The following is a 27,002-nucleotide window of genomic DNA, read 5'->3' on the forward strand; positions in this document are numbered from 1 at the left end:
TATCCCCTCAAATTCCATCACCATTATTCATACAACGAGGTAAAAATAGTTAACTTGCCTTTAAAAGATATATCTAGGTTTAATTTTCTCCTTATTTAATACTTTTTTCAAATTTCAGTTTAGGAGGGGCAAGTTTTAGAAATAGCTCTTTATTTTACCCACTTTTAAGTTTTTCACAGTAACTTAATGTAATTAATTTTTTTTATCGTTAATGTCGTTGTTATTAAAAAATTCCTTGTCAAAATAATGTTGGTTTATTTTTAAAAGGCAGCCAAAAATTTCGTAACTTACCTAAAAATCATTAAAGTGGGCAGAGTAAGTTATTTTTTATTTATTGCTAATAAAATGAAGTAAAAATAGTAAACATCATTATGACTTAATCGTTTTGATTGACATCTCTGTCGTAATGTGTCATTTGAATGAATACCGATTTCATGTTCAAGGATGAATTGATTACACATTTTCTCGTTCATTAAGTAAACACAGTAACTACAGGTGCGAGAAAAAACGAACGTCGTCTTTGTAACGAGGGATCAGTTTCTTCCTTTAAAAAAACGATCGAGAAAATATTGCAGAATATGTTATTAGGTGAAAGTATGCGCCGTAAAATTTGCAATTAGAAGCATTGGGAATTGCGTTTAAACAAATAAAGTTATAAAGATCGCTGTTAAAGTGAACTATCCGGTTATGCAAATAGCCAGCACTGTTGAACAGAGCTTGTCCGGTGTTGAACAGGATTACGTCGACAATCACGGCAATATATTACAATAGTGTCTCAATCGGAGCCACCGAAGACCGAATTAGTCAGGCGAGAGAATATCGCGTGGTCCCGAAACAGAGACCCGAATTATGTATGCAAATCTTAATAGAGTCTAATTATTTCTGTATATAAATGAGTGTCAATGAAAAACACTCGAACGACCATTAAAGTTATTTCAGGTTTGTAAAATGGAAAGATATAAATTCAAAGTGAGATCCTGTGCGCTTATTCGCACTTTTGAGACACTTAAGTCGCCGTAAAATCTTAACGAACCAAACACCATTGTGAAATAATTGGCGCATAAACGCCCACGCCGCTCGACACGAAATTAATATGTTCAAATGCCCCGCCATCAACGTCAAATTTACCAGATAAACGTAGGAAATTTGTATCTAAATTATTACCGGTATAAAATAATCCGGCCCGAACTGCTTATTAACCATAAAATCTGGCTGATCGCTTCCATAATTCATCCTCGCCGAGTTTTGGTCACCGAAGCATCTAATCTTTTAATTAAATAAAACGCCCCGAACTTCCTCCTTTTTTATCACCTCTGATTACGTTCGAAAAGCGTTACATAAATTAGAGCCGTACCAAAATCCGAGATTACGTCGAAAACACGCGAGGCTGCTCCTTAATTAAGAAAAATATTATCGGACGCTCAAGAACCTTCGGATTGGAACTTGATTTCTCAACACCTCCGAACAGTTTTTTATACAAATTCAGCTCGACCATGGAATTTATTACAAATTTGTTTGCTATCGCTCTCGTAAACCTAACAAATTAATCAGCTGGAAATGTGTATCCATAATCTATCGTTAAATTTTATGGGCACTGTTAATTTTACTGCCGAGCACCGCTGATGATGTCTTCTTCAACCTGACGCCGTGTCGAAATCCGCAGGGCCAGATACGAACACTTTTATGCCACTTGTATATATCCAAGCAAAAGTGAAAGGATACCACAACCTATAATATATTCCAATATGCCGTAACAACCCGATCAAATTTAAATTCTAACGTAGGAGAGAAGAATACATTGAGCTTTCTGGTAAAGCTGGAACCACAAGCAAGAAAATAATGTTGTTGTTCTATAGATTTTTAGATTTTGTCATTTTGGAAAGTTGCTGATACGCAAAATATAATAAAAGCGCAGTACAAACCTAAAATTTTTGTTGTCGTGCATTGACTTAATATGTCGTGTATTCTCCTTTTCTGGCGTTCTGAAAGATTTTATTTATCACTGGTTTAACTATTTTCTGGCGTGCAAAGGATCTATTCTGACGTGGCATTAATATTGTCTAATTTTTTAAATAAATCTAAAACATCAATAAATAAACTTCTTCCGATCAGCGTGGTATTTTTTTATTTTTGCTGTCTTCTCACCTGGTTCTTTTGTCACTTGAGTCGCTGAACACATTTAATTATTTTTGTACACATCGTAACAAGGATCCTAAACTTTGTTTGACATCACAGGTTAACTGTCTAGCTCCAATTAACTAATCTCCATAGAGGACAGGATACATGAATTATTATAATATCTCAATTAAAAATTAAAAAAAAATAACGGAAGTTTGTTCTATAATAAAGTTTTTTTGAGTTTATTTATTTTTATTTCATTTACTCACTGTCCACCAGCTAGCTTCCTGGTAGTTAATTTTTTCAATCAAACTAAGTTATCTAATGCAAAGATTCGTTTCGAAATACATAACTAAATATTTTGAACGTATGGCAAAACAACAAGTATACTTTTGAAAAATTTATGTGATTGTTAAGGTAATAATGAAAATAATAGAATCGTTATGCTTAAAACGTCGATCTCTAAAGCCTTTCATTACTTGTGACATGAAAGGTAATTTTCCTTTTACGTCAGAAAAGAAGAATTATCGGTTTCGTTATATAGCAATTCATTTCCATTTACACCAAAATGTTGGAGTTCAGAAAATGATACAATAAGAATTTATTTATTCCACGCGGTGTCCCAGTAAGGTCAAAACCGCTGCATTCTTGTTCGGCGATTTTAATTGCCAACAAGAACATTTTTTTGCAGAAAGTGAGTACTAATACAATATAATTAATATGTACCTACCTGTCAGGAGTGTAAGACATGCTTTGAATTATTTGCTTAAAATAGAACTGATTTAATAAATGTTGATCATAATTCTCTTGCAGCGGTCTCGTTTTTTGGCGTCTGAGCCGGCCCTGTAAATCCGTTCGATTTTCAAATTCTGGCCCCAAAAAATCGCCTCTGCCGTGACACTCACGGCATTCTTCCAGCGTTGTTTACGACCCAGCCGATGGTTCTTGTTATGTTAACGTTATCGACCTACAAGTATTAGTTAAACTCATAAATCCACACGGCTACCATCCACTTTCGTCGACACTCCTTATTGTGTTAACACGACGGTGAATATCGGAATTCCAGGTTTATTTCAAAACCACATTTACATTTCTGTTTCCAATACACAACCGATTCGCTCCGATAACAAGCGAATAAATCGTTAATGTTTAATTCATCAATCAAATCAAACGTAATAAGGAAGTCTTTCTCGCCTTTGAGGAAACTAATGGCCATGGGAGTATTGCTCTCGGAGCAACGGATTTTTACTGGAACGGATGAATGATACCTTAGACAAACGTTTATGCAAATTGTATTTCGTTAACAATTATTACAGTTTCTTACGGCTACTATACAATGGACGAGTTGCTGTCGGCGTTCATTCATTAGAAAAGCCTACGCTCTCTAACAAACCGGACAACCGACCAATTTAGAAAACTAAACGCTTTGTTCTTCTTTAATGTACACAAAATTTAAATAAGTAACAATTTTTCTTTTCTACAGCTAGAGTACGATCGACAGTACGACTGGGTATTTACAGCTGGTGCTCGGTCCTCTGTAGCCCCCTCGGAACGGAAAAGGAAAGTTCGTCCGATAGCGCCAGATACGAGTTCCTCAGACGGCCATCACTCGCTGGTCCCTTCGTCCAGGGAGCTCGAATGTGGTCTTTTGCTTGACCGAGAAAATTTTGATGGACGGTTTCGAAACCGAGGAGGCTACCAACACTTGGGACATCAGTTTCGTTCTTTGAACGCTGACCATATACATGTGTCTAAATTCATATAGTACAATATTTGTTTCTTCGTCTATAATTTCGAAATGTTCCAAGTGTCTCCTATTTAGGGAAGAGGAGGTGTCGAGTTTTCGATTCGCCGTAATTATCGGTTGTGTGATGAGAGAGCAGAATGAAGGAACCTTAGCTTGGGCAAAATTGTCAGTCGAGTCACAGCCGCTGACACGTCATTTAAATAAGTATTTACAGACATAAATTAAGTGTATAAGAGTTCAATTGCTTTGGTAATGCTGTTTCACCATGTACGTAATCCTCAATAAATTAATCGCGATCGTGCATGGTGAGCTGCAAAGGCTGACATGTGGGCGTCTCCTTGGCGGGTGAGTCGACAACTTCGACGGGACTCGACGACCTGGACCTCCGCCTCCGTTCCGCCGCCTCCTCCACGTCCGACTCGTCGTTGACGTTGATCTCCTCCTCGGAGTCCGTGTAGTCGCTCAGCCGCCGCATGCCGTCGGGGGCCAGCAGCGGGTTCGGCACCAAGGCCTTGAAGGCACTATTTTCGCCGCCCATTTGCAATAAAAGGGAGGACGCCGTCGGCCCCCCGGCGCGATGAGGCGTAGTAAGCGGCGAGCCAGGGGTGGAACCGGCAGTGTAGTGCGGTGAGGGCGTCAAGCGGCCGCCGAACATCGAAGACTGGCTGCCCTGGGGCCCCGGGGACGACTGCTTCAGCAGGTTCATGCGCTGGTGGCGCCTCCATTTCGCTCGTCTGTTGGAAAACCAAACCTGGTTTCAATATACCACCATTAGTCAGATCGGGCGTTTGAGCACTTCTACCTACCTGCACGCGGGCTTCCGACAGGGACGTCTTGGACGCGAGGCGCTCCCGCGTGGACACGCAGGGGTAGTGGCTCTTCTCGAACTCCTTCTCGAGCTCCTCGAGCTGGTCGGGGCTGAAGGTGGTCCTGTTTCGGCGGAACTTGGGCTGCTCGGAGCTGTCGAGGCTGGAGTCGTCCTTGTTGTCGGGGTGGGTGCCCGGGGGCGAACTGAGAAGACCGTGGTCGGGGTGAGGCGACCCGGACGAGCTGGGGGAGCCGGCCATCATGGACGACCCGGCCCCCGGCGGCTGCAGACCCAACGGGCTGTTGGGCCACAGGGGCGAATGCCACGGGAAGGCGGCGGCCGCCGCCGCGTACGGGTGCGGGTGGTACAGGCCATAACCGGCAGCCCGGGCGAATTCCGCTGCGGCTCTTTCAGCAGCCCGGTTTCGGAGTATCCTGTTGATGCTGCTCACTGATGGGGCCGTTGCATTGGTGCACACACCTGCAACCAATAATTACCATAAAGCAGCGGTTCCCAAAATGTAGAGGATTTTTAAAAATAATGCGTTAACATTTAACTGATTTAACAAGTTTGTTGCGTATCGAGGAACATAATCATTAATACCCTTCCACCATAAACGGAAACATTAACACTTCGTGTAAAATAAATTACAAAGTTAAAGGATATTGATGCTTGTTTTTCAGAAACTAGTTTTCCAATTTGACGCTCTCTATGTCATGCAGCCACAGTTATATAATTTTCAAATTGGAAGCGATTTCTCACTTTTGTTGTGCTCGACAGTTACGTTCGCGAACTGGGGGTTTTCTTATTTTATTTGGGTTTAAAACTTATCTAGGTTCTGAGAAAAAAACTAGTTTCTTCATTCCATTACTTGGTAGCTCAGTAAGTTATTCCTTCAAGTTTGTCGGAATCTCAGCATATTGAAAGTTCTCTAAAAACGGTAATTATCATAACTGTTTTGAATTTCTTTGGGGAAATAATTGCAAAGCTGTAGTTTTAAACTGTGCAACTGATTTGCATTTCTACAAAAACATGCTTAGAATTGATTATACTACACTTAGCGGGAAAAATCTACACCGGAGCCTGAAAGCCCGAAAAATTACTTTATTTTACTATATAAAATTTGGATTCGGGTTGGTATCCGCCCCTGCCCATGGTGTTTTGTCTTTGAAATAATTTGAAAGAATCTCGGGGACTTCTACTGTTTTGTTTTTGAGGTAGAGTGCAAGAATTTTAGAAGTCCCTTATGTTTTGTTTTTGAAGTAGTTTGAAAGTATCTTGAAAACCCCTTTTGTTTTGTTTTTGCAGTAATTTGAAAGAATCCTGGAGATCACTTGTTTTGTTTTTGAAGTAATCAGTTTAAAAAAATCTCGGGGACCCCTTGGGTATGATTTTTGAAGTAGTTTACAAGAATCTCGGCTACCCCTTGTCTTTTGTGTTTGAAGTAGTTTAAGAGAATCTCAGGGCCCATTTGTGTTTTGTGTTTGAAGTAGTTTGGAGGAATCTCGGGGACTCCTTTTGTCTGATTTTTGACGTGGTTTCAAAGAATCTCGGGGACCTCTTTTGTTTTGATTTTGAAGTTTGAAAGAATCTCAGGGACCCCTTTTGTTTGGTTTTCCAAGTTCGTTGAAAGAATCTCGGGGATCACTTTTGTTTCGGTTTTGATGTAGTGTGATAGAATCTCGGAGACCACTTGTGTTTTGTTTTTGAAGTAGTTTGTACGAATCTCGGGGAGCCCTTGTGTTTTGTTTTTGAAGTAGTTTGAAAGAAAACTAGGGGATCACCGGTGTTTTGGTTTTGAAATAGTTTGGAAGAATCTCAGGAACCCTTTTTGTCTGGTTTTAGAAGTTTAAAAGAATCTCGGGAATCCTTACGTTTTGTTTTTGAAGTAATTTGAAAGAATCTCGGGGACCACTTGCATCTGGTTTTGAAGTAGTTTGAAAGAATCTCGGGAACCCTTTTTGTTTTGGTTTTGAAGTGGTTTGAAAGAAACTCTGAGAGCACTTTTGTTTTATTTTTGAAGGAGTTTAAAAGAATTTGGGAAGTGTATTTTCTTGTTTTTGAAGTAATTTGAAAGAATTTCATGAACATTTAGCTAAATCTGGGACGCAGTGGAATGAATCATTTTTTTCCCCCAGTTTGAATTTTTTTTTTTATAAATTCGTTAATTTTGTCCGATCTGTCATAGTCTTACAGATTAATACTTAAATTTTCAAATGTTCAAAAATATCGAGTAGGAAATCCAGTTTAAGAAACCGAAGAAAATTGGAAAATTCGTTCTCGTATTCCGATTTCTCGTGTTGTAAGTACTTACAACAAAAGTTATGTTTTTAACTGGAAAATTCTTTTCAAGGCGTTATTCAAAAGTTGACTTCTTTTCTTTCTTCTATGTATTATAGGGAAAATAAGCTTATAGTGTTGGGCATCGAAAGATCGAAGAAGATTCCAGGTACCAAGATCAGATCTTCAGTAACTGTATGTGACTTATTGGCTTTTGCAATGCGAAAAGAAACTAGTTCACTTACTAGTGTAATGTTTTTTCATTAATTGTGTTTGTTCATGTAAAACTGGCTTTCTCCTTGTGCAGTGAGTTTAGCTTCCTTACAAATAGTACCATAGATTTGTGTTTTTGTCCGGATGTTTGGTATTTAACTGTGTAAGTAGCTTCAATGATGCCAGACTTTCTGTTGACAAAACTTCTGGACAAACAACACATTCAGGTTTATTGGAAATACGATAAAACCATATTTAAGACCGTGAGAGACTAAACAACGAAGAAAAAGTTCTTGCTCGAAGACGGTGTCTTTTGGAAAAGCTTGGGAACCACTGCCACAAAGTATTAAGTCCTTTGTGGTTGGTGCTGCCTGCTTAGCTGACAAGATAATCACCCGTCATTAGTGAAGTGTGCAATATGAAACGGAGAAGTTTCTGCGAAGGGGCTTTTGCACCAAAGTTCGCGGAACGCCGCATTGGCAAGGATCTGATTCGACTTTTATCAGACGCGTTTCTGCGTTTCAAAAACCCTCTGTCACTGATCGAACGTAATGACTGGGCAGACTGTTTGTTTAATCGAAGAGAGCCCTCGACCACCGTCACAATGGAGCGCATAGTTTCTCAAGCACTCTCCTCTCAAAGGTGATCACCGCGCGAAACAATAAGCACCCATAATTATCGATAGCTCGTCGCCGGACGCAAGTTTAGCTACGCTGTTTGGAGGTCGGTTGATTCCAATTATTTGCCATAATAGTAGGGCCGAGATGAGTTAGCAACTGCGACTTTATGTCTTCCGGCAAGGCGGAATTCCGGCGAGGACAATTCTCGGTCTGGTGGTCGATCTCACGACCACCTGCAGATGTGCTACCCTCGCTTAGCGATCTTTTCCGCACTCCAGGGGGCGTGATTGGTCTCGTTTCTTCGCCGGCACCACACCTCTCTGTGACAAATGAAATCGAGATTTCACGTTAACTAGATTGCTTACCGGACCGTTCAACACAATGAGTACAACTCACAGTGTCGAGCAATTACTCTGGATACATCCGTTTCAAACCTGGCGACAACAGACCATATCCTAAATGTTTTCAAGGTTCGTGTGATCTTTAAGTAGGAAGCTTCTTAATTAAACTCGCCTCGCTCAAATAAAATGTCACACTTACCGCGACACTGACAGCTCGTCAAATCCGACCGCTTTGCTCGATCAACCTTCAGCGACGCTCTCATCCGCTAAAGCCCAACACTCCAATTCGTTCCAATAACCAAACTGCAAGACGTTGAAGGCTTGAACATGCCGTTCGGCCGATTAACGATTCTTACTCGAAAGTTTCTTCCTTTGTGGGAAGCAGACGAAAACAATTCTTACGACGAACGCGGAAAGATCACTATTATGTCACTCTTACCAGATGAGATGGCAAGTTTTGTCCTTTTACCAGACGAAAAGTGTGCAACAGCAACAGCTGGATTTGGCGTATGTACTTCGTCTACATTACCAAAGAAAGTGAACCATCAGAAGACCAGCACAAAGGGAAGGAAAGTAAGACGAAAAACAATCTAACTGTACTGTAACAGTGTACCTATTGGGATTATTAAGTGTCACATCTTTTATTTATTCTTGGGGATTTTTTTCGAAAACCGACAAGCTGGACATCATTTCTCTTGTAAGTAGTTCGAACCAAACAACGAAATAAATGTATAGTAAAGTAAGGAAAAAATAAGAAGTTAAAAATGTGTTGTCCCGTGAGCCGGAAATCTTCACAACCGTACGCTATTCAGCTCTTTTAAAACTGAACTTGTTATACTAGCAGCAGCCGCAACAAAATATCTTCAGGGGTCCTCAAGGATTCACTCTTGTTTCACTTTCGGCATGTACACTATTTTTTGCGAAGTGTGGTGTTTTCTTTGAATATTGGCTAACTGTTTATTTCATTGTGTCATACAGAAGTACCGGGCGAAAATCTATAGTCCTTATAAGCCTTTGAGTGTCGGTGGATCAATGGTCTGCCAAATCTGAATATTCGGGTCTCGTTTTAATAGATCGATCTAAATTATCCTACTTGTGGCTTGGTGAATGGAGTTTGGCTGCCACCATGAATACCAACCTGATGCGAGAAAAATATTATTCAATTATGAATCCGTGCTGGATCCACAATGCTGATGGAATGTAATAGAGACGGAACTACATGTGCCATTATGAGGCGTGAGCGCCAGACAAAGAGTCCAACATACAATCGTTCTTTTCAGTCGCGTGTCCAATTGAATGACCATAGCCAACAGGACTATTGAATCGAGGTAGACTTGGATGGTATGGTGTGGTTATTATTTTAAATGTGTATTTGCAATTGTGGCCCACCGTGGTGTTCTTCTTCGAGCTTTGATGAAAATTGCTTTATTACATAATTACGTGAAAAAAATTCAATTACGACGAAATTGGCTACGAATTGGGAAGTTTGACCGGTGGCAGACAGTATGTGGCCTTTTATTATCCCCGTTGTTGCGATTATTAATATGGATCCGGATGAGATGCATAAAAAATAAATAAATAAAGGAAGCACCGCCTGGGATTGAATTTATTGATAGACACGGTGGTGCCGGAGGGTTTGAATGGGGAATTAACGTGCAGATAAATCAAATCGAAGTGATGGTATCTCATCCTTGCATCCAAGTGTGATCATGATCAATGCATCCGTATGATAAATATACAATTATTAATCATTCATCAGTCACAGTGTAATTACATGAGGTGGGTTCCGATTTGTCCCGGGGCTGAACAATTGAGATCCGACGTCGGATCCAGTGGCGGAGATACCAGAAAGGCAACCAAAAGATCAATTGTGAAGATGACGAACCCAAATAGAAATAAAACAACCTATGAGAGTATAAGAGTAGCACGAGTATCTTGGCAAAAATTTCCTGGAGGAATTGACTGCCTATTATACTGTCATTTTTTTTTTATCAAAGAAGTCGAAATTTTCTCCGCCACTGTACGGCTCATTTGCAGCTCGAACTTGCACCAACGCCATTTTGCGATTGATTTAAATGGCTGTCGTCAGCCGGAAGGCTAATTAACGTCGGTGCATGCCAGGAAGTCCATTTAACTAGAATTGTCGAAAACGCAGAGGAAGCCACCAGTTCTGCGTCGCATCGAAGTATTATATCCAAGAATGGAAACGTCTTTTTAAAAGAGTGGCTATAATTTACTTTATCCTCCCCGCATTCACAATACGTATAATTAGGTGTGGTTTTTCGTAACAATAGTCGAGTCGGCGCTGCCAGTTTGGCCAACCTAAACAATATAAAACCCCTAAACATTGTCATTTCTTTCGTTCCTTTACCTGCGGTTTTGTTAATACAAACAAGTGTTTTCATTCACACGCAGTTTTCGAAAAAGTCACGGCTTCGTCACGGAACGTGTATCTTTTAATTTTATTTAATTACGTCGATTTTAAATCGACACGCACAAAAATCGTGTTTGATGATAATTAGTCTGTGGCGTTTCTAGTTCTGTGGAAATCATTTCCGTAATTAATGCGCTTGATAATTGCTTATTTTTGTGGCGGTAACGGGCGCCTCTGCACTCACCTTCTGATATTAATCTTTCCCGAATTTCCCAGGCGAATATTGTGGGGTTTTCCCTTTTGTACTGTTCGATCTTGGAAACTACGGCCGGCGTTGCTACTTTTGGTTTGCTGCCTCCGATTAGACCTGGAGGTCGGAGCGTGCCTGCAAAAAAGCAGATTTGTTAAACCACAAATATTAATTCTGTAACCTTGCACAAATTATTTTTAGTAGTCACGGGAAATTTGTTCTAACCTTTGTTGTAACATCGCAAAAAACGCTTTAAAGAACGGAAGCGACCAATAAAAAATTAAACGAATCTGCTCTTGAAAGTAAAATTGGCGAAAAATGCGGTAATTAATTGGAGGATTCCGTTTAGTATGCAAGGAATAAATTTGGTTAAAAAGTAGGAACGAGCTAGAGAGTATTACATTCATACCACTTTCCCAACAGAGAAGTTATTAGAAATAAACAAAATTTTCGGCGTAGATTTTGAGAAGTCTTTGCATATTTTGTTGCGTTGAGTACTAAATTCGAGACAAGACTCTATTTTGTCTCTTTTGAAATAATTTTTCCATTTTTCTCAATTATTTCAAGATCCATACCAAAAATCGAGTTACGGCTTTTTTTCATCCAAACAGATTTCGATTTAACGTTTTTTGGAAGATTTTGGAAATTAAATTTCCGTTATTCTCGATTATTTGAGGAGGAAGGGCAAAAATAAATTCAGAATTGTCTACCAGAAATTCTCTATAAGCTGATGTTTTTTCCTTTCGATAGTACTGTTGACTATTTTTTTTTTATTTCGTTAAACAACTCACAAGAAAAATAACCTCATATTCATAATCTAGGAAAATTCTCTCCAAGCCAAAATTTTTTTCAATCTAACAGAGCTTAACCCATTTTTTTGTAAATTATTTTGACATTTTTCTTCACTATTTCGAGACTTGTAGTAAAACTGATTTCAGACTCATAATCTATGCAGAATTCTCTACAAAGTCGAATTTTTCTTCTTTGTAGTAGACTATTTTTTCTTTTTGGAAATTATTTTCCCATTTTTCTCAATTATTTCAAGATTCGTAGCAAAAATCAAGTCAGGTCTTTTTTTTTCATTCAGATAGAGTTCGGTTTAACGTTTTTTGAAAAACTTTCGACAATTAAATTTACGTTGTTCTAGATTATTTGAGGAGCAAAAATAACTTCAGATTTGTAATCTACTAGAAATTCTATATATTCTAGTGTTTTTTTACTTTTTTTACATATTTTCCTAGTGTGATTTCATTACAGAACTTATAAGCAAATAACTTTAGAAAAAAATTCTTTCTAACTCAGATTTTTTTTCAATCGGATAGAGCTTAACCCAAAGTTTTTTTGCAAATTGTTTTGACATTTTTCTTCACTATTTCAAGACTTGTAGTAAAATTACGTTCAGATTCATAATGTACGCAGAATTCTCTACAAATTCGAGTTTTTTCATTTTTTTATAGAGATTGTTTTTTCCTTTGAAAATTATTTTCCTAATTTTTTCAATTATGTATTTAAAAACCCGTGAAAAAATCAAGTCAGCTCTTTTTTTCTATTCAAATAGATTTAACGTTTTTTAGAATGTTTTTTGAAAATAAATTTCCGTTGTTATCGATTATTTGAAAAGGAGGAGCAAAAAATAGCTTCACATTTTTCTACCACAAATTCTCTATATGCTAATGTTTTTTTTTCTTTTCGACAGCACGTGTTTTCCTAGTTTTTCCTATTTCGTTAAAAAACTTACAAGAAAAATAACTTCGTATTCATAATCGACCAAAAATTCTCTGTAAGAATGAATTTTCTTAACTGAACTGAGCTTGGAGTTTTTTTTTTGTAAAATTTTTGAAAATCATATTGACATTCGTTTACATTATTTCAAGACCTACGATAAAAAAGACTTCTGACTTTTTAATAGACATCCTTTTTTTTGAAAATTTTTGAAAATCATTTTCCTATCCGGCGATTGGCTACTTTCACATCTTCTCGACATTTCATGACCACTAAAGTATAAAAAATAGGTTTCCTTGTCTGTCGTCTGTCTGTTGTCATTCTGTCGGTTGTCTGCTGTCTATCGTGTACTTCAGGGGCGTTGTAAATTCTGTTTAATAACATGAGATCATTTTTTTTATTATTTTTCTTACCATTATAAAAAGGATTCATTCAACATCTTTTCATATCCTATACAATTTTCCCGTAAATACAGTAATATGCGACTTTTTCGTAGTAATATAGACTTTTTTTCTTATTCTAATTAGTTAGAAGCTTACAAACTGCTATGTAACGTGTTTTTCAAATTTAATAAGTACATGGAAAATAATCAAAATAATTAAAATTTTGAAAAATAATGCAACTTAAAATATTTTACAATTTACTTAGTGATTAGATCTTAGATTCTTTAAGATTATGACAGAAAAATCGGAAACCTCAAATCAAAATTATAGTAGATTGGTGCAGACCAAAGAGGGAAAACCTAAATAAGAAGAACACATCGCTGACTCAATAAAGAAGATTTCAAAAAATATTTAAGGGTGGAATGAAAACACTGGTCGAAAAATATATACATATATATTTCGTAGTACATTTCAACCACAAAAATGATCAAAGGTAGTCATGAATTTTTGGAAGTTTGTCTTTGATAGTTGCATTTTCAAATCAAACTTTCGAATTGACGATAATCTGGAAGGACAAAAATTCTATCAAAAACAAATCTTCAAAACTCCATCTTTGATCGTTTTTTTATTGCTATTTGGATAGTTACTTCTACAGCTTTGACACAGAAAATCTCAATGTAGATTGAGGTTATTTTCGTTAAAGTAGGACAAGCTTGTGACCTATCGATCAAGCAACCCCGTGCAACATGCAGTCATTTTTGGCTCATTAAAAAAATTTGAATTTTAAATTCTTGAGTAATCAAAAATAACTTATGGAAAATCAACAGAGTTTAAAAATACTTCGATTGTTTGAAAATTTGTGTACTGCTTTAAAGGAGATCCAGGAGTTAGCAAATCAAAAACTGCATTAAAAAAAATCTGTTTTCCTTATGGAGAGAAGTCGAGACACAAAACTAAATTTTAACTGAGGCAATGGTGTCATAGACCTGAAACACGCACTGTGTCTTCTATTGGAAAGGTAATGACTGATGAAAAACGTATCCCAGACTGCATATAAGAGACCCAAATTGTGCCCAAAATTCGACAAAAAAGTGATAAAACTGTAAAACATCTTTTGATTGTACTTTATTATTTTCTCGTATTTTCGATGTTACCGTAAGATGTCACCTGACCATCGTTTAATGCAGCTTGATGTTTCAATAATAATCCACCATGTAAAGAGTGTGTGGCTTCGAGCGGACCGCAGAACCATCAAACACACAAAGAAACAAAAATAAGCCAGTTTCAAGCATTAAGCCATGAACTCCAGAAAAGGCAAGATCTATTCACAGTTGAAAAAGTTGGCAACGGATTACTTAAAACCTGTCATTCTAATTCGAAGTCTGAAGAAAGCAAAACCCACAATACACTTTCCTGGAAGGTTAATATGCATAACGATTTATTAAATTTACTATCCATTCTTTGTCTCAGACAAAAAATCGGTGTAACGGAAATTTTGCACTTCTTCTGATTCGAAGTAACTCAAAAGTAAAGCTCACTGAACAAAAAGAAGAAATGCTTTAATCCTGATTGATTATTACCAGGAAAAGTCAACGAGTGGCACGTTGTAACAAACAAAATTCTCAGCTTTTTTAATAATTTTGAATGTTTTTCACTTTTGTTTGTAAATCGATTACGGCGTGAAATTTTTCTGCTGGTAAACTAGACGCTCGATTGTAAGAAACCCACGTTACGCAATGGATTCTCGGCTCGACTTGATACAATGTTTAACATTTCTCAGCGGGAAAGTGTCAAGAGTTAATTACAATCCGCCTGCACACAATATAAAATGGGAAAAGCAAAGAAAGAGCAAATTGTTGTTAATCAAACTGAAATATACAACGCGTTGTTGTTCACTCCACAACAAAGAAGAACGAAAACAATATTTATTCTAAACTTGTTAAATTTTGATAGTGATAGTTGTTACTATAAATTTCTTATGCAAAATCGGCTCCTGTGTAACATAACGAAAGTTCCGCATCCGCATTCGCGTAAATGTGGCAGAAATTTGGCTACCATTCTTTACTAAAGACAAAGTAGTTATTTAAACTCGGAATAAATTTATTGAACTTTCCTTTTCGAACTACGGGAAATACCAATGAATCATCTGAAAGTATTTTTTGTGAATTTAATAAAATTTAATTTACTCTGGTGTGGCTAGGATTGTCGTCTCGGTAATTTCGCCTAATAAGGCAAGTATTTGAAACATTTAGCAACAATAAAGGAAAGCAGTGGCACCTGCTTTACGTCTGCGCTGACCTGCATTCAACTCAAAGGACAATAAATATCAGCGCGACATCTGCCACGTCTATAGTCAAAGAAGGGTACATTCATCCACGCCACTCACTTCCCTTGTTTTCTGCTTATAAATTCACGACACACTTAAACGGTCTTATAAATTTTGACGGACAAAAACTTGTGTCATTAAAGTGATATAAAAATCCTTTATGGACATAGTATTTGGACTGGTCCTGAAATTTACAGCGAGGCAGCCACCGATAATCTTCATCGTTGGAACCTACTCTGATTTAGCCCGCGACACGTGACAGAATGTGGGCACGCCGAAATTTCGGAAAATCTGCAGCTTGCGCTGAAATATTAATGCCGGCGAAGAAATCTTGCTGAATAATGGAAGACGGACAGATGCGAGACACGCGCCTGAAAAAAGCTCAAAAAAGCGTTCGAAAGTTGTAAATTGAAACGGCCACGTTCGGTTTGCTTGTCTATAAATTTGTTCCTGCAATAGCCGATATTTATCGGCGCGCTACATTCTTGAACGTACGCCGAACGGATGCTTGCTTTTTGTCACTCCTCAGATTTCATGATGTATTCTGTTTGCAAAGTTCTTATTAGCACTATTTAAGGAAACCATTGTGTCAATGCTCAGCTTTTTACTCGTTTTTCCAAAACAACAATGCTTACTTTGGAATAACTGTACGCTATAAAGTTTTTAGCGGGATTATTGCTCCTGACAAGCTCGTCCTTTTTTCCCAGAGCCTTTCCAGCGGCATTCCCCGAATTTTCCGACATGACTCCAATACAGAACAGGCGGCGAGAACAAAGAAAATCTAATGCAACCAACTACAACCGATTGGATCCACATTGTTACGCAAAAATGCAAAAACCTCATTTCCGGAAAGTCCTGTCAATTCTGAGTTACCATTTCACAGTTTATTGTCGTTATCTAAACTAAAAGACCTGCCGCATCATGACCCTTACACCCGACCCTAGCAACTTTTGTGTTCAATTCTTACCACCCTTTTTGCTTCGGCTGCATTTGTGAATTTTCGTGCGCGGATCGACAAAGGAAATCTAATGCAACCGCAAAAGCAGAAATAATTTGGAGAAGTGTTCAGACAATTCTTCGGAAACACCTCGGAGCCCCACGACCGAATTTTGCGCGAAACGTCGGCTCTTTATTATTATGTTGAGACTTAACAACGTAACAATGGTCGAAAAAGTGGTTGGATTGTGTTGGTCCTTTGAAAATGGCAATTTGGGGTCACGCTTCGAAGGAATCGTCCTAGGGCTACAAACCCAAAGCACAGTCACACGCATGTAAATTAAAGGACATTAAAGAATTGTCCGATCCGTGGGCACCCAAGTTGGGTTTGCGTGAGACCATGGTAGCATGGATCCAGCTCAGGCCAAACAAACGCCCCGAGCTGTACGGCTACTTGGAACACTTCGTATACATGCAAGTGTAATTACGACTTTTTCATAATCCTTTAGCGTTCGTTATTTATTTCCGCAGGACATTTTAAATACAGTCACATTATGTTATTACCCCCATATCGCGACCAATTATCACAAATATTTGTGAATGTTTACTGCAAAATCATGTTACTCGTGAATATTCGATTTTATCTTAATTGGTTAAGCGTACTTAATGTTGCAAAACATTTATGTTTAGGAAGATAAATCAATCATGCATTATTCATGTGCGGTTTTTATGGCGAACGGACATATTTACGCTACATATTATTATTTTTCGAAAAAAAGATACAGGTGTGGCGATCTGTATAATTAAGTGCTGCTTTCGCCCAAATACACAATCGAATCTAATCCGTTCTAAACCACAATGTGTTCTGATAGACAATTCAGACCTTTCGCGGCTCTTCCTAATCAGACTTTCTTTCAACGGCGTTACGTAACACTGTTTATAATCCGACTTTTTTATTATCGCGGAGAAAGCCGGTTTATAACCGCACTAAGTATCCAAAATTAAAACTATTACAAGAACAAATCTTCCGAACCGAAAAAAATTAATACCCATCATTTGACAAAATGCTTTGCTCGGCCATAGGCGCAATGCGCTTTTTTCGGTTTTACAATTTTTTCCACACATACGTGACCAATTTTCTTCGGATTAATTTCGAATCACAAGTTGTAATAATCGTTGAGTAAAGGATTTTTAACGTTTACTCACCTTCGCACGCAAGGAATATTATATATAGAGGAGCCTATTAATTATCCTGGACTTGGGGTTTTTTAGAAACTTATTTTGAAATACGGGTGTTGGAAATTGTGTACAATTATCACAAGGATTGCCACTTGAAGTATTTTTTAATAGGAGCGACATACTTTGCTGGATTCTTCTGAAATTATGACGTTAATAGTACGGTAGTACTGGTTTAAATGGATAAGATTATCATATTATTAAAAAAAATCTGTTACTTGTTACATTGTAAAAATCGCCACGCAACATTTAACAGTCTGACGGGAACTTACGCCAAATTTCGGCAAGCGGCACAGATCTACAAAATTATGTGATTTTGAAAGTCGAAACAATTTATTACCGAATTTATTTATTTAAATTAACTAAATAAGAATTAGACAACCCAGGTTAAAATTTAAATAGAAATTTGTGATGGTTTGTTTCTACGAATTAAACAAAATCAATGATGACTTAATTATCCACGAATAACTAAACAAAAAGTTAAGAATATATACGGCGATTGCCCCAAAATTTTGACAACCTCAGTTTTTTGACAATGTAAAGCCTGCAATTTTGGATTAAAAACAGTTCCGTAAAACTATGCAAAAAAATTTACTTATTATGAAAGGTTATTAAAATTTTGTTTAAATTCAATCTGTGGCACGGAAACAAATTTTTATTGTCAAAACGTATTTTTATAACGATTTTTCTGTTTAAGAAAGTAGGTTTGTACTGATTTTTTTGTTTTATTTTTATCAATAATATCCTAAATATTTTTTACATTTTGGACATTTTTTTAATATTTTCTCACCCATTAAGAACTGATCTAACCTGATTTGACCCGAATTGACCTGAGCCGAAGTATTACTTTTATTTATTAGAGTCCTCCAAACACCTTGTATGTTATATTTGAAGTAATTTGAGAAAGTCTTGAAGGATGTGAATATAATTCATCAATTTTGAGACAACCTAATTCCTATTTTTTTCTGACGCATGGTCGTATTTCCTAGAGTAATCTATAAATCTGCAGCAGCTTTTTTAAATTTTTTGGAGTCTGCATGACGTCAAAACTTGAATAATGCATTATTAAACAGCAATTAATAAATGCTAATACCAGCAAATCTTACAATTTTTCACATGGTTTAAAATTTATAATTTGGTCACTTGAATATGCAGTTTTCAGGCAAAATATGACATTTTAATTATGCGTGAGTTTTAAACGTAAATCTTCATCGTTGATTAACCCTAATTTTTTACAGTCTAATACTCATAACTGGTTTCTATTAACATTTAATAATAATGAATGATCATTAACTAAAATATTGACTAGTTTTTTGCGAAAAAACTCTTACTGTATGTATAGTCTTCTCTTCACAACTAAACACTTAAAACTTTAGCAAATTGGTAAATTTTTGTATACAAATATGGATTTTGCAATTACGTTCCGCTCCTCGGGATTGACAAGAAATGAAAAATTCATCGGGATCAGAGCTGTTCAAAGTACTCAACAAAAGTACTTGAAGTACTAAGTACAAAGTACTACTTGAAATAGTGTTCAAGTAAAGTACCAAGTACTTACTTTCGGCAAGAGTATTTCAAGTATCAAGTACTTTTCAGATGTACTTGAAGTACAAGCCAAGTACATTACTTCAAGTACTTACGAGTACTTGAAGTACTGGAGGTATACTTCAAGTACTTACAAATACTTGAAGTACTGAAAATGCTTCAAGTACTTTCTAATTATTTGAAATACTGTAGAATTAGATAACTTTTCCTGTTTTTTTTAAAAAGCTTAATATATTTTAGAACTGAATTTTTTAATACTCAGAATTTAAGTATACAATAATACATATTTCGTCACATAAAAAATTGCATAAGTATCAACTTAAATGCAAAATGGTAGCTCACTTATTAATAATACTATGTTATTTATAAACAATATTCTTTTGAAATACTTTTACATCTTTCTGTTGACACAATGCCTTCGACAAAATTAACGTCTATTTCTAATTTAAAATTGAAATAAAATACATGACGGCGTTGTCTATGTATGCTTACTATTAATTTATAACAAAAACATCGGCGCTGTATGGTATTTTCTCAGGCTTCTGTTGCCTTTTTTTAATATTTTGAATTTTGGTTCACCACCAAAACGTTCTGAATTTTTAATAAAGTTGTGTTAAAAATATATGAATTTTATGAACCGGTTCCGTGTTTAAGTTTGTGGGTAGTTTACAGCACCCTTAATCATTACCCATTGTGAAAGTGCACAGGGCCGGATTTGTGAAATTGAAATTTTTCAGAAAAAAATTTTAAAAGCTGTGCGATACATTTACATGCTCGTGACATAAAAATGTTTAAGTCACTATGTTGCATTTTCAAAAAAACCTATGAATTTTTTTAAATAAAAAATAAAATGCCTAAAACGAGAGTCCATTTTCAGCGAAAACTATAACTCTTGATAAATATCAACGTGATCAAAGTAATTAGTCGTTTTTTACTTTTGCGGATACCAAAAATGCTGAGAATTTTCTTGGATTGAATGCCCCATATTCCTGAATATATCTGTCTACCACTTACGTATTTACTATTCTAAAAATTATAAATTATTAAATTAACCTAAAAACTACAGTGACTAAATAGTAAACACTAATCACTACAATGTTTGTCTAACTAAGTATGTATGTAACTTGACACCGACAAATCACAAATAATAGGTTCGTAATGCTGTTCCGTCCATTTATACAAAATTTTGTTCCTTTAATGCCACAATACTTTCAGAATTTTCCTTTACATTTTCGATTGGCTTATTTTTTATTTTTACCTGAAAACCCAAAGAAGATGACATTAGTAACTGATAACTACAATGACTTCAGAGAATACCTAACAACGACTTTTGCGAAAATTCAGGTAAATATGTACTAAATTTATTATTGTTAAAATATAGGGGTGTATTTATCTAAGCAATTATACTAACTAATCGCGAATTTCATTAACTTTGTATTTTTTTATAATGTCAATATGTATTTTGTTCCATTTACGGAAGCGGCCACTGACCCTTTTGGGTATCTTTACATGATATTGTAAATACAAATGTAAATTCAGTACTTCTGTAACCGTCCTGTATTTAAACATCGAAACCGAACGCTGTCTATTATTTCGCACACAACAAAACAAAGGTCCTTCGAGCAATATCAAAGTACAATTCGGTACTCATCAAAACCATACATGGTCGTATCAACTGGATTACAAAAAACATTGGTACTACGAGCCGAGTTTCACAAAACATATTTCATTTTGAACAATATTGGGTTTATGTAATAAGCGATGCAATGTAAAACGTAAAGTTGTTGTACGGTAATAAATAAAATCCGCACAGGAAAGATAAATGACACTAATTAGTGTGACTTTTAAAATCATTGTTTTTCTGCATTACGTCTTTTTAAATTGTTGGTGTTCAAATAATTCATACAATTTAAAAGATTATTTGAAACTGTAATGTGAGAAAATAAAAGTAGTAATAACAAACTAAGTTTATATGGCTGAACCATGTATAAACAAAAAAAGAAAATTTGGTAAAAAACGAGTGTCTAACATGATAAAGAAAATTAAACTGCAAAATATTTAACATAAAATTGTGTTTAAACTCTACGAGGAAGAGGCGAATATGAAAGTCTGTACCTGCCATCAGCTATTGCTATTATAATAAAAGGGATAATCCCCTGCCGAGTTCTCCGCCCTGACCAGGGTTCTTACTGACAAATACACGGCGGGGTTAATAAACTAATGAAAGAATAAATATCTTTTTGAACGAGTACTGAATCATTTCTCAAATATTTTCAAATCCGACCTTGCACTTTAGCAGGTACGTCAACAAACCCGATTCCCTTTGGGGTACCGGGAAGGTACTGAAAAACTACCCCCAAAGTTAAGTTCCAGACCAAAATACAAAAAAGACAAAATTCATATATTTACAACTTTACATCGCTGAAAATTTTACACAGATCTCCGACCCTTCTGCTGTCGTCATCCATTCTCAAATGACATATTTATGACATTAATTTTCTTACCTACCTATCTTTCGGCATTATGCAAGTAGCAAGTACCTATGAAATGTACGTCATATTGTGGATAAGATATCCACAATCACAGATCAAAATATAACCTCACAGGAAACAAACACGATTTTACTATAAAAATACATCTAATCAAATAATTGAATTAATAACTTCAAGTATTTAACAGACCCTATTTTGACATGTGAAAACTTCGTAAAATAGAGACTAGAGTATTTGAAATTTCCACTTTCATACTTCAAGTATAGTGAACCAAGAGCTATAAGGTTATATGGCCATCATAAAATCATCCCATTGTGTCCAAGTTAAGTTGTTTACAATAGAAAAGGTTTTAGGGTCGTAAATAACGAGTCCACTACAGCTCGACCGGCTCTTTTGGTCTCGTTCAGGGGCGGCTTTCACTAAATATGAAAATCCACCACTCCACTATTTCTTTGCTACCTGCAGCCGCTGAGGGTTCCGAAATAACCACTCGCTTTGAAAGCCGGCCCTGTTAAATATGAGCAAGAAATGTTTAGAAAATGATTTATGCCAACCGGTAAGCTTAGTGCGAACCACACAAAGGGGGTATTTATTTGCGGTCAACTAATTTTATGATGGCCATATAACCTTATACCTCTTGGTTCACTATAATTCAAGAGTATTTAAAATACTGAGTGAAGTACTTGGAGTAAAGTACTTGGCAAAATCAAGTACTAAACTCAAGTACATTTTAGAAATACTTCAAGTACCAAGTACCAAGTACCTAAATATAAAAGTACTTCAAGTAAAGTACTTGAAGTACTTAAAGTACTTGAAGTATTACTTCAAGTACTTTTACTTGAAGTACTGAACAGCTCTGATCGGGATTGAGATGACGGCGGGTGGGCGGGGGTTATATTTACCTTTTTTTTTAATATATTCCTCTACGAAAATTTATATTTTGACTATGTTTTAAGTTTCTTGTTGTGGAAAGAAGATTATGAATATTAAGAAAGATACAAAAGTCAAAAGATAAGCCCCGCCCACCCACCCCACCTCAATTGTGATGATTTTTTTATTCGTCATGAGCCAGGAGGCGGATCTTAATTGCAAAATCCTCATTTCCCTACAAAATTTTACCATTTTGAACTTGTTTTCACTTTCTTGTAATGAAAAGTTACGTATACTTAAAAAAAAGGCAACATATAAGTCCCGCCCATGCATAAAAAAAATCATCATGGTTGAGATAACGCGGGTGGCCGGAGCTTGCATTTTGCCTTGTTTTTCTTACTGTATGTAGTCGTTTTTTCGCAACCAAAGACTTAAAACTTTATCAAATTGGTAAATGTTTGTAAATAAATATGAATTTTGCAATTACGCTCCGCCCCTTGGTCTGACAAGGAATGAAAAATTCATCTGAATTGGGATGAGGGCGGGTGGACGGGGCTTATATTTACTTTTTTTTAATAAATATATTCCTCTACGAAAATTTATCCTTTTAACCATGTTTTAAGTTCCTTGTTGTGGAAAGAAGATTACGAATATAAAGAAAAAAACAAAAGTGAAAAGATTAGCCCCGCCCACCCACCCCACCTCAATTGTGATGATTTTTTGTATTCGACATGAGCCAGAAAGCGGATCTTAATTGCAAAATCCGCATTTCCCTACAAAATTTTACCATTTTGAACTTGGTTTCAGTTTCTTGATATGAAAAGAAAATTACGTGCACTTAAAAAAAAGGCAACATACAAGTCCCACCCAAGTATAAAAAAAATTATCACGGTTGAGATAGGTCGGGTGGCCGGAACTTGTATTTTGCCTTGTTTTTCTTACTGTACGTAATCTTCTTTTCACAACTAAAAACTTAAAACTTTATCAACTTGGTAAATTTTTGTAAGTAAACATGAATTTTGCAATTACGCTCCACCCCTCGGACTGACAAGGAATGAAAAATTCATCAGAATTGAGATGAGGGTGGGTGGGCGGGGCTTATATTTCCTTTTTTTAAAATATATTCCTATATAAAAATTTATCATTTTCACCATGTTTTAAGTTTCTTGTTGTGGAAAGAATATTACGAATATTAAGAATAAAACAAAAGTCAAAACATAAACCCCTCCCACCCACCTTACCGCAATTGTGACGATTTTTTTTATTCGTCATAGCCAGAAGGCGGATCTTAATTACAAAATCCGTATTTTCCTAGAAAATTTTACCATTTTAAACTTGTTTTCAGTTTATTATGAAAAGAAAATTACGTACACTTAAGAAAAGAGGAAACTATAAGCGCCGCCCATAAATAAAAAAATCGTCACGGTTGAGATAGAGCGGGTGGCCGGGGTTTGCATTTTGCCTTGTTTTTCTTACTGAGCGTATAGTCTTCTTTTCACAACCAAAGACTAAAAACTATCAAATTGGTAAATTTTTGTAAGTACATATGGATTTTGTAATTATGCCCCACCCTTCTGTCTGACAAGGAATGAAAAATTCATCGGAATTGAGATGAAGGTGGGTGGGCGGGGGTTATATTTAGCTTTTTTTTTAATATATTCCTCTACGAAAATTTATCATATTGACCATGTTTTAAGTTTTTTGTTGTGGAAAGCAGATTACGAATATTAAGAATAAACCAAAATATAAACCCCGCCCACCCACCCTACCGCAATTGTGACGATTTTTTTTATTCCTCATGAGCCAAAAGGCGGATCTTAATTGCAAAATCCGTATTTCCCTACAAAATTTTACCACTTTGAACTTGTTTTCAGGTCCTTGATATGTGAAGAAAATTACCAAGGTTTACTTAAAAAAAGGCAACATATAAGCCCGCCCATGCATAAAAAAATCATCAGGATTGAGATAGCCCGGGTGACCGGGCTATCTCAATCCTATATATTTGCCTTGTTTTTCTTACTGAACGTAGTCTTCTTTTCACAACCAAAGACTAAAAGCTATCAAATTGGTAAATTTTTGTAAGTAAATATGGATTTTGTAATTACGCCCCACTCCTCTGTCTGACAAGGAATAAAAAATTCATCGGAATTTGCCTTCTTTTTTTAGTGTACGTCTTCTTTTTGTAGGGAAATATGGATTTTGCAATTATGCTCCGCTCCTCGATCTGACAAATAATGAAAATTTGATCGGAATTGAGATAAGGGCGGGTGGGCGGTAGGTACTTATATTTTCCTTTATTTAATATATTTTTCTACTAAAATTTGCCATTTTTACCATGTTTTAAGTTTCTTGTTGTGGAAAAATGAGTAAAACTAGAACAATTGACGATCTAAAGTCAAATTGTAATTTTTTACATTTACGTCGCATTTAGTGCCTGTAAATTACCTTTTAGTTTATGTTATAAAAATAAGAGACAAAATTCTAAATAATATCAAATATGTAATGAAACAAATTTATTAATATGGTGAAACTATTTTCAATTAAAGGTATAAATAAACAGTTCATAAATCATTTTATCCTCCAAAGAATTATTATTATTGATTTAACTGTTGGTTTACAATTGATTTACTTTAACCTATATAATACTCAGTTTCAACTAGTAGGTACCTAATAAATACGAACCATTTATATTCTGCCTCGAGTAAAATAACCTATTAGCCGGTGTTTCTTTATAATATGTACAATCTTGAATATCATGAATAAAAATTAAGGGCCGGTTTTTCCATCATAGGATAATTTTACTAAAAGTTGCTTATTAGGAAAACCAACGCTGGGTCAATACATAGATATCAATTTTTTTTTGTCTATAGCTAAACACTTGATAATGATCTTTCAGTAAAAAATAGGTAATTCTAGACACTGATTAAAAATTGCTTCTGCCAATAATAGTTATTTTCAAAAAATAACGAATAAAATTGCAAAAACGCATAAAAACGACAAACATAAAAAAAATATCATGAAAAGAAGCAATTGTTAATACATTTAAAAAAATGACTTAGGGATCACATGATAATTTAATTTAACAAACAAAAGAAACAATATTTTTGACCCGAGAAAAATCTTTTCAAGACAACAATAATTCAATACATGGCTCTTTGCTTAAAAAACTTTTTAATTTTTTGTTGTATTCATCCGAGCCAGAAAAAAGGTAAAATAAAAACTGAGTTTGTTGCACTCGAGTGAAAAGTGGCAACGACTTGCGCTATTCAGCAGCAAGTAGTCAGCAGACAAGCCGGTAAGTTTTGAATAAGTGATCTAAAATAGAAGCCATAAAAGGAAGACCGCAGGATCTAGTTGCGCTAATCAGCAAGTAAAAATCCGAGCGGACTATTCAAGAAGATATATTTCATCATCGATTTTCGTTCGGTGAGGCAATATTTCTTGGTCATTGTGCAGCGTCGTCCGTGCAATAACGTGTATAATTAGCGGCTGTCGACAATCGCCTTTGTTTATTTATGGCTGGAACGCAAACGAGCAGTTTGCAGCTTAGTAGCGCCAATAGTGTTGGAAGTGTTGGCGGTAGTGTACCGTGCAAGATGTAGAACTCTTCTGATTTGATGTGTATAATTCAAAAGTTCTTATGCGGTCTCGCAAACTGGCAAGTTATCATTGTGCAAGCAGCCTACCTATTACTTACTCTGCCAAGGTTTGCCTAACATGCGATCTACAAAATGGCCGACTGTCTGGGAGCATTTAATATCTCTAATAACTGGAATTATCATATCGCATTAAAATGCTATGAGGATTATTTATTTAAGCACGTTTGCCATTTGACTATTCCTCTGTAATTTCAACTAAGTATAATTATATATCGATCCATTATTTATCGCTCAGGTTTCTGATATGACAGTTCCGCATTCAAAATACTTATTTCGAATTCAACAATAGATTTATTACTGCGTCTCGAATCGTATGCGCTATTCAAACGTTGCTTTCCAATCCATTATTCACCCAAAAGAAATCAAATTCGATTAAAGCTCACACCCAAAAATACAAAAGCTCATCGGTTTCTTTTTGTAGTGTAAATACGACACGATGGAAATTAAATGAAATACATCCGTTAGGATTGTAGACAACCACAAAACTCGAATTTACGAACGAGTTATTGATACAACTATTCAAGCCACGATTGTTGGACGCACAATTGATACCATCCCTACCGAACATTTACAGTTCTGCTCTATACTTTGCTTATTGATAACTACAATTCTTTATAATTCATAAACCACAAAGCATTTTAGATAAAAAATTCTATTGATACAATGAATATGTTGGCGCTCCTCCCCCGAGCGTTCAGGTTTATAAAACAGAAAACAATGAAACGTCGGTATTAATATTTAATCATACAGCAAACTCTATTATTAGCTAGTATAGAGGGTTATAGAATTATACGGAAATTAAATTTATTGGGCGGGTTCAGGTGCCTATTTATAGAAACGCAGCGTGAACGTAACTACCATACACGCATTCAAAACCCAAATTTTCAAAACCACCATTTTATCCTCTTTGACAATTGCGCCATTAAAGCAATTATACTTTCCAAAAGCTTTCTAAATTTCATTCTAAATATTTGCCGGCAATTTTAATGAAATGTGCCGAGTTACCTTTACTTTAAAACAGCTTTCGAGATTATTTTACGCCAGTTAAGTAATACGGTGTTTTTGACTGCCACTTCGACATG

The 27,002-nt window shown here is 35.9% G+C and overlaps 1 protein-coding gene across 3 annotated transcripts in view; it reads right to left on the reverse strand.

Moving 5' to 3' along the window:
* Positions 1 to 3,394: 3,394 nt before the first annotated feature.
* LOC135143421 (paired box protein Pax-6-like) overlaps positions 3,395 to 27,002 on the reverse strand; it is a 54,902-nt gene continuing 31,294 nt past the window's right edge. For 2 of the 3 annotated variants that reach the window (XM_064075382.1, XM_064075311.1), the window contains exons 3-5: positions 10,746 to 10,886; positions 4,672 to 5,153; positions 3,395 to 4,616 (exon numbers count right to left, since the gene is read on the reverse strand). In XM_064075382.1, coding sequence (XP_063931452.1) covers positions 4,152 to 4,616; positions 4,672 to 5,153; positions 10,746 to 10,886 — 1,088 coding nt within the window. In that variant the 3' untranslated portion in view covers positions 3,395 to 4,151. The remainder of the gene's footprint in view (positions 4,617 to 4,671; positions 5,154 to 10,745; positions 10,887 to 27,002) is intronic. The other variant, XM_064075448.1, reaches the window with a different exon arrangement.

Source organism: Zophobas morio, unplaced genomic scaffold (genome assembly GCF_036711695.1).
Source record: "Zophobas morio isolate AGI-343-1 ecotype UQ-CSIRO unplaced genomic scaffold, CSIRO_AGI_Zmor_V1 ptg000002l, whole genome shotgun sequence".
Lineage (NCBI taxonomy): Eukaryota > Metazoa > Arthropoda > Insecta > Coleoptera > Tenebrionidae > Zophobas > Zophobas morio.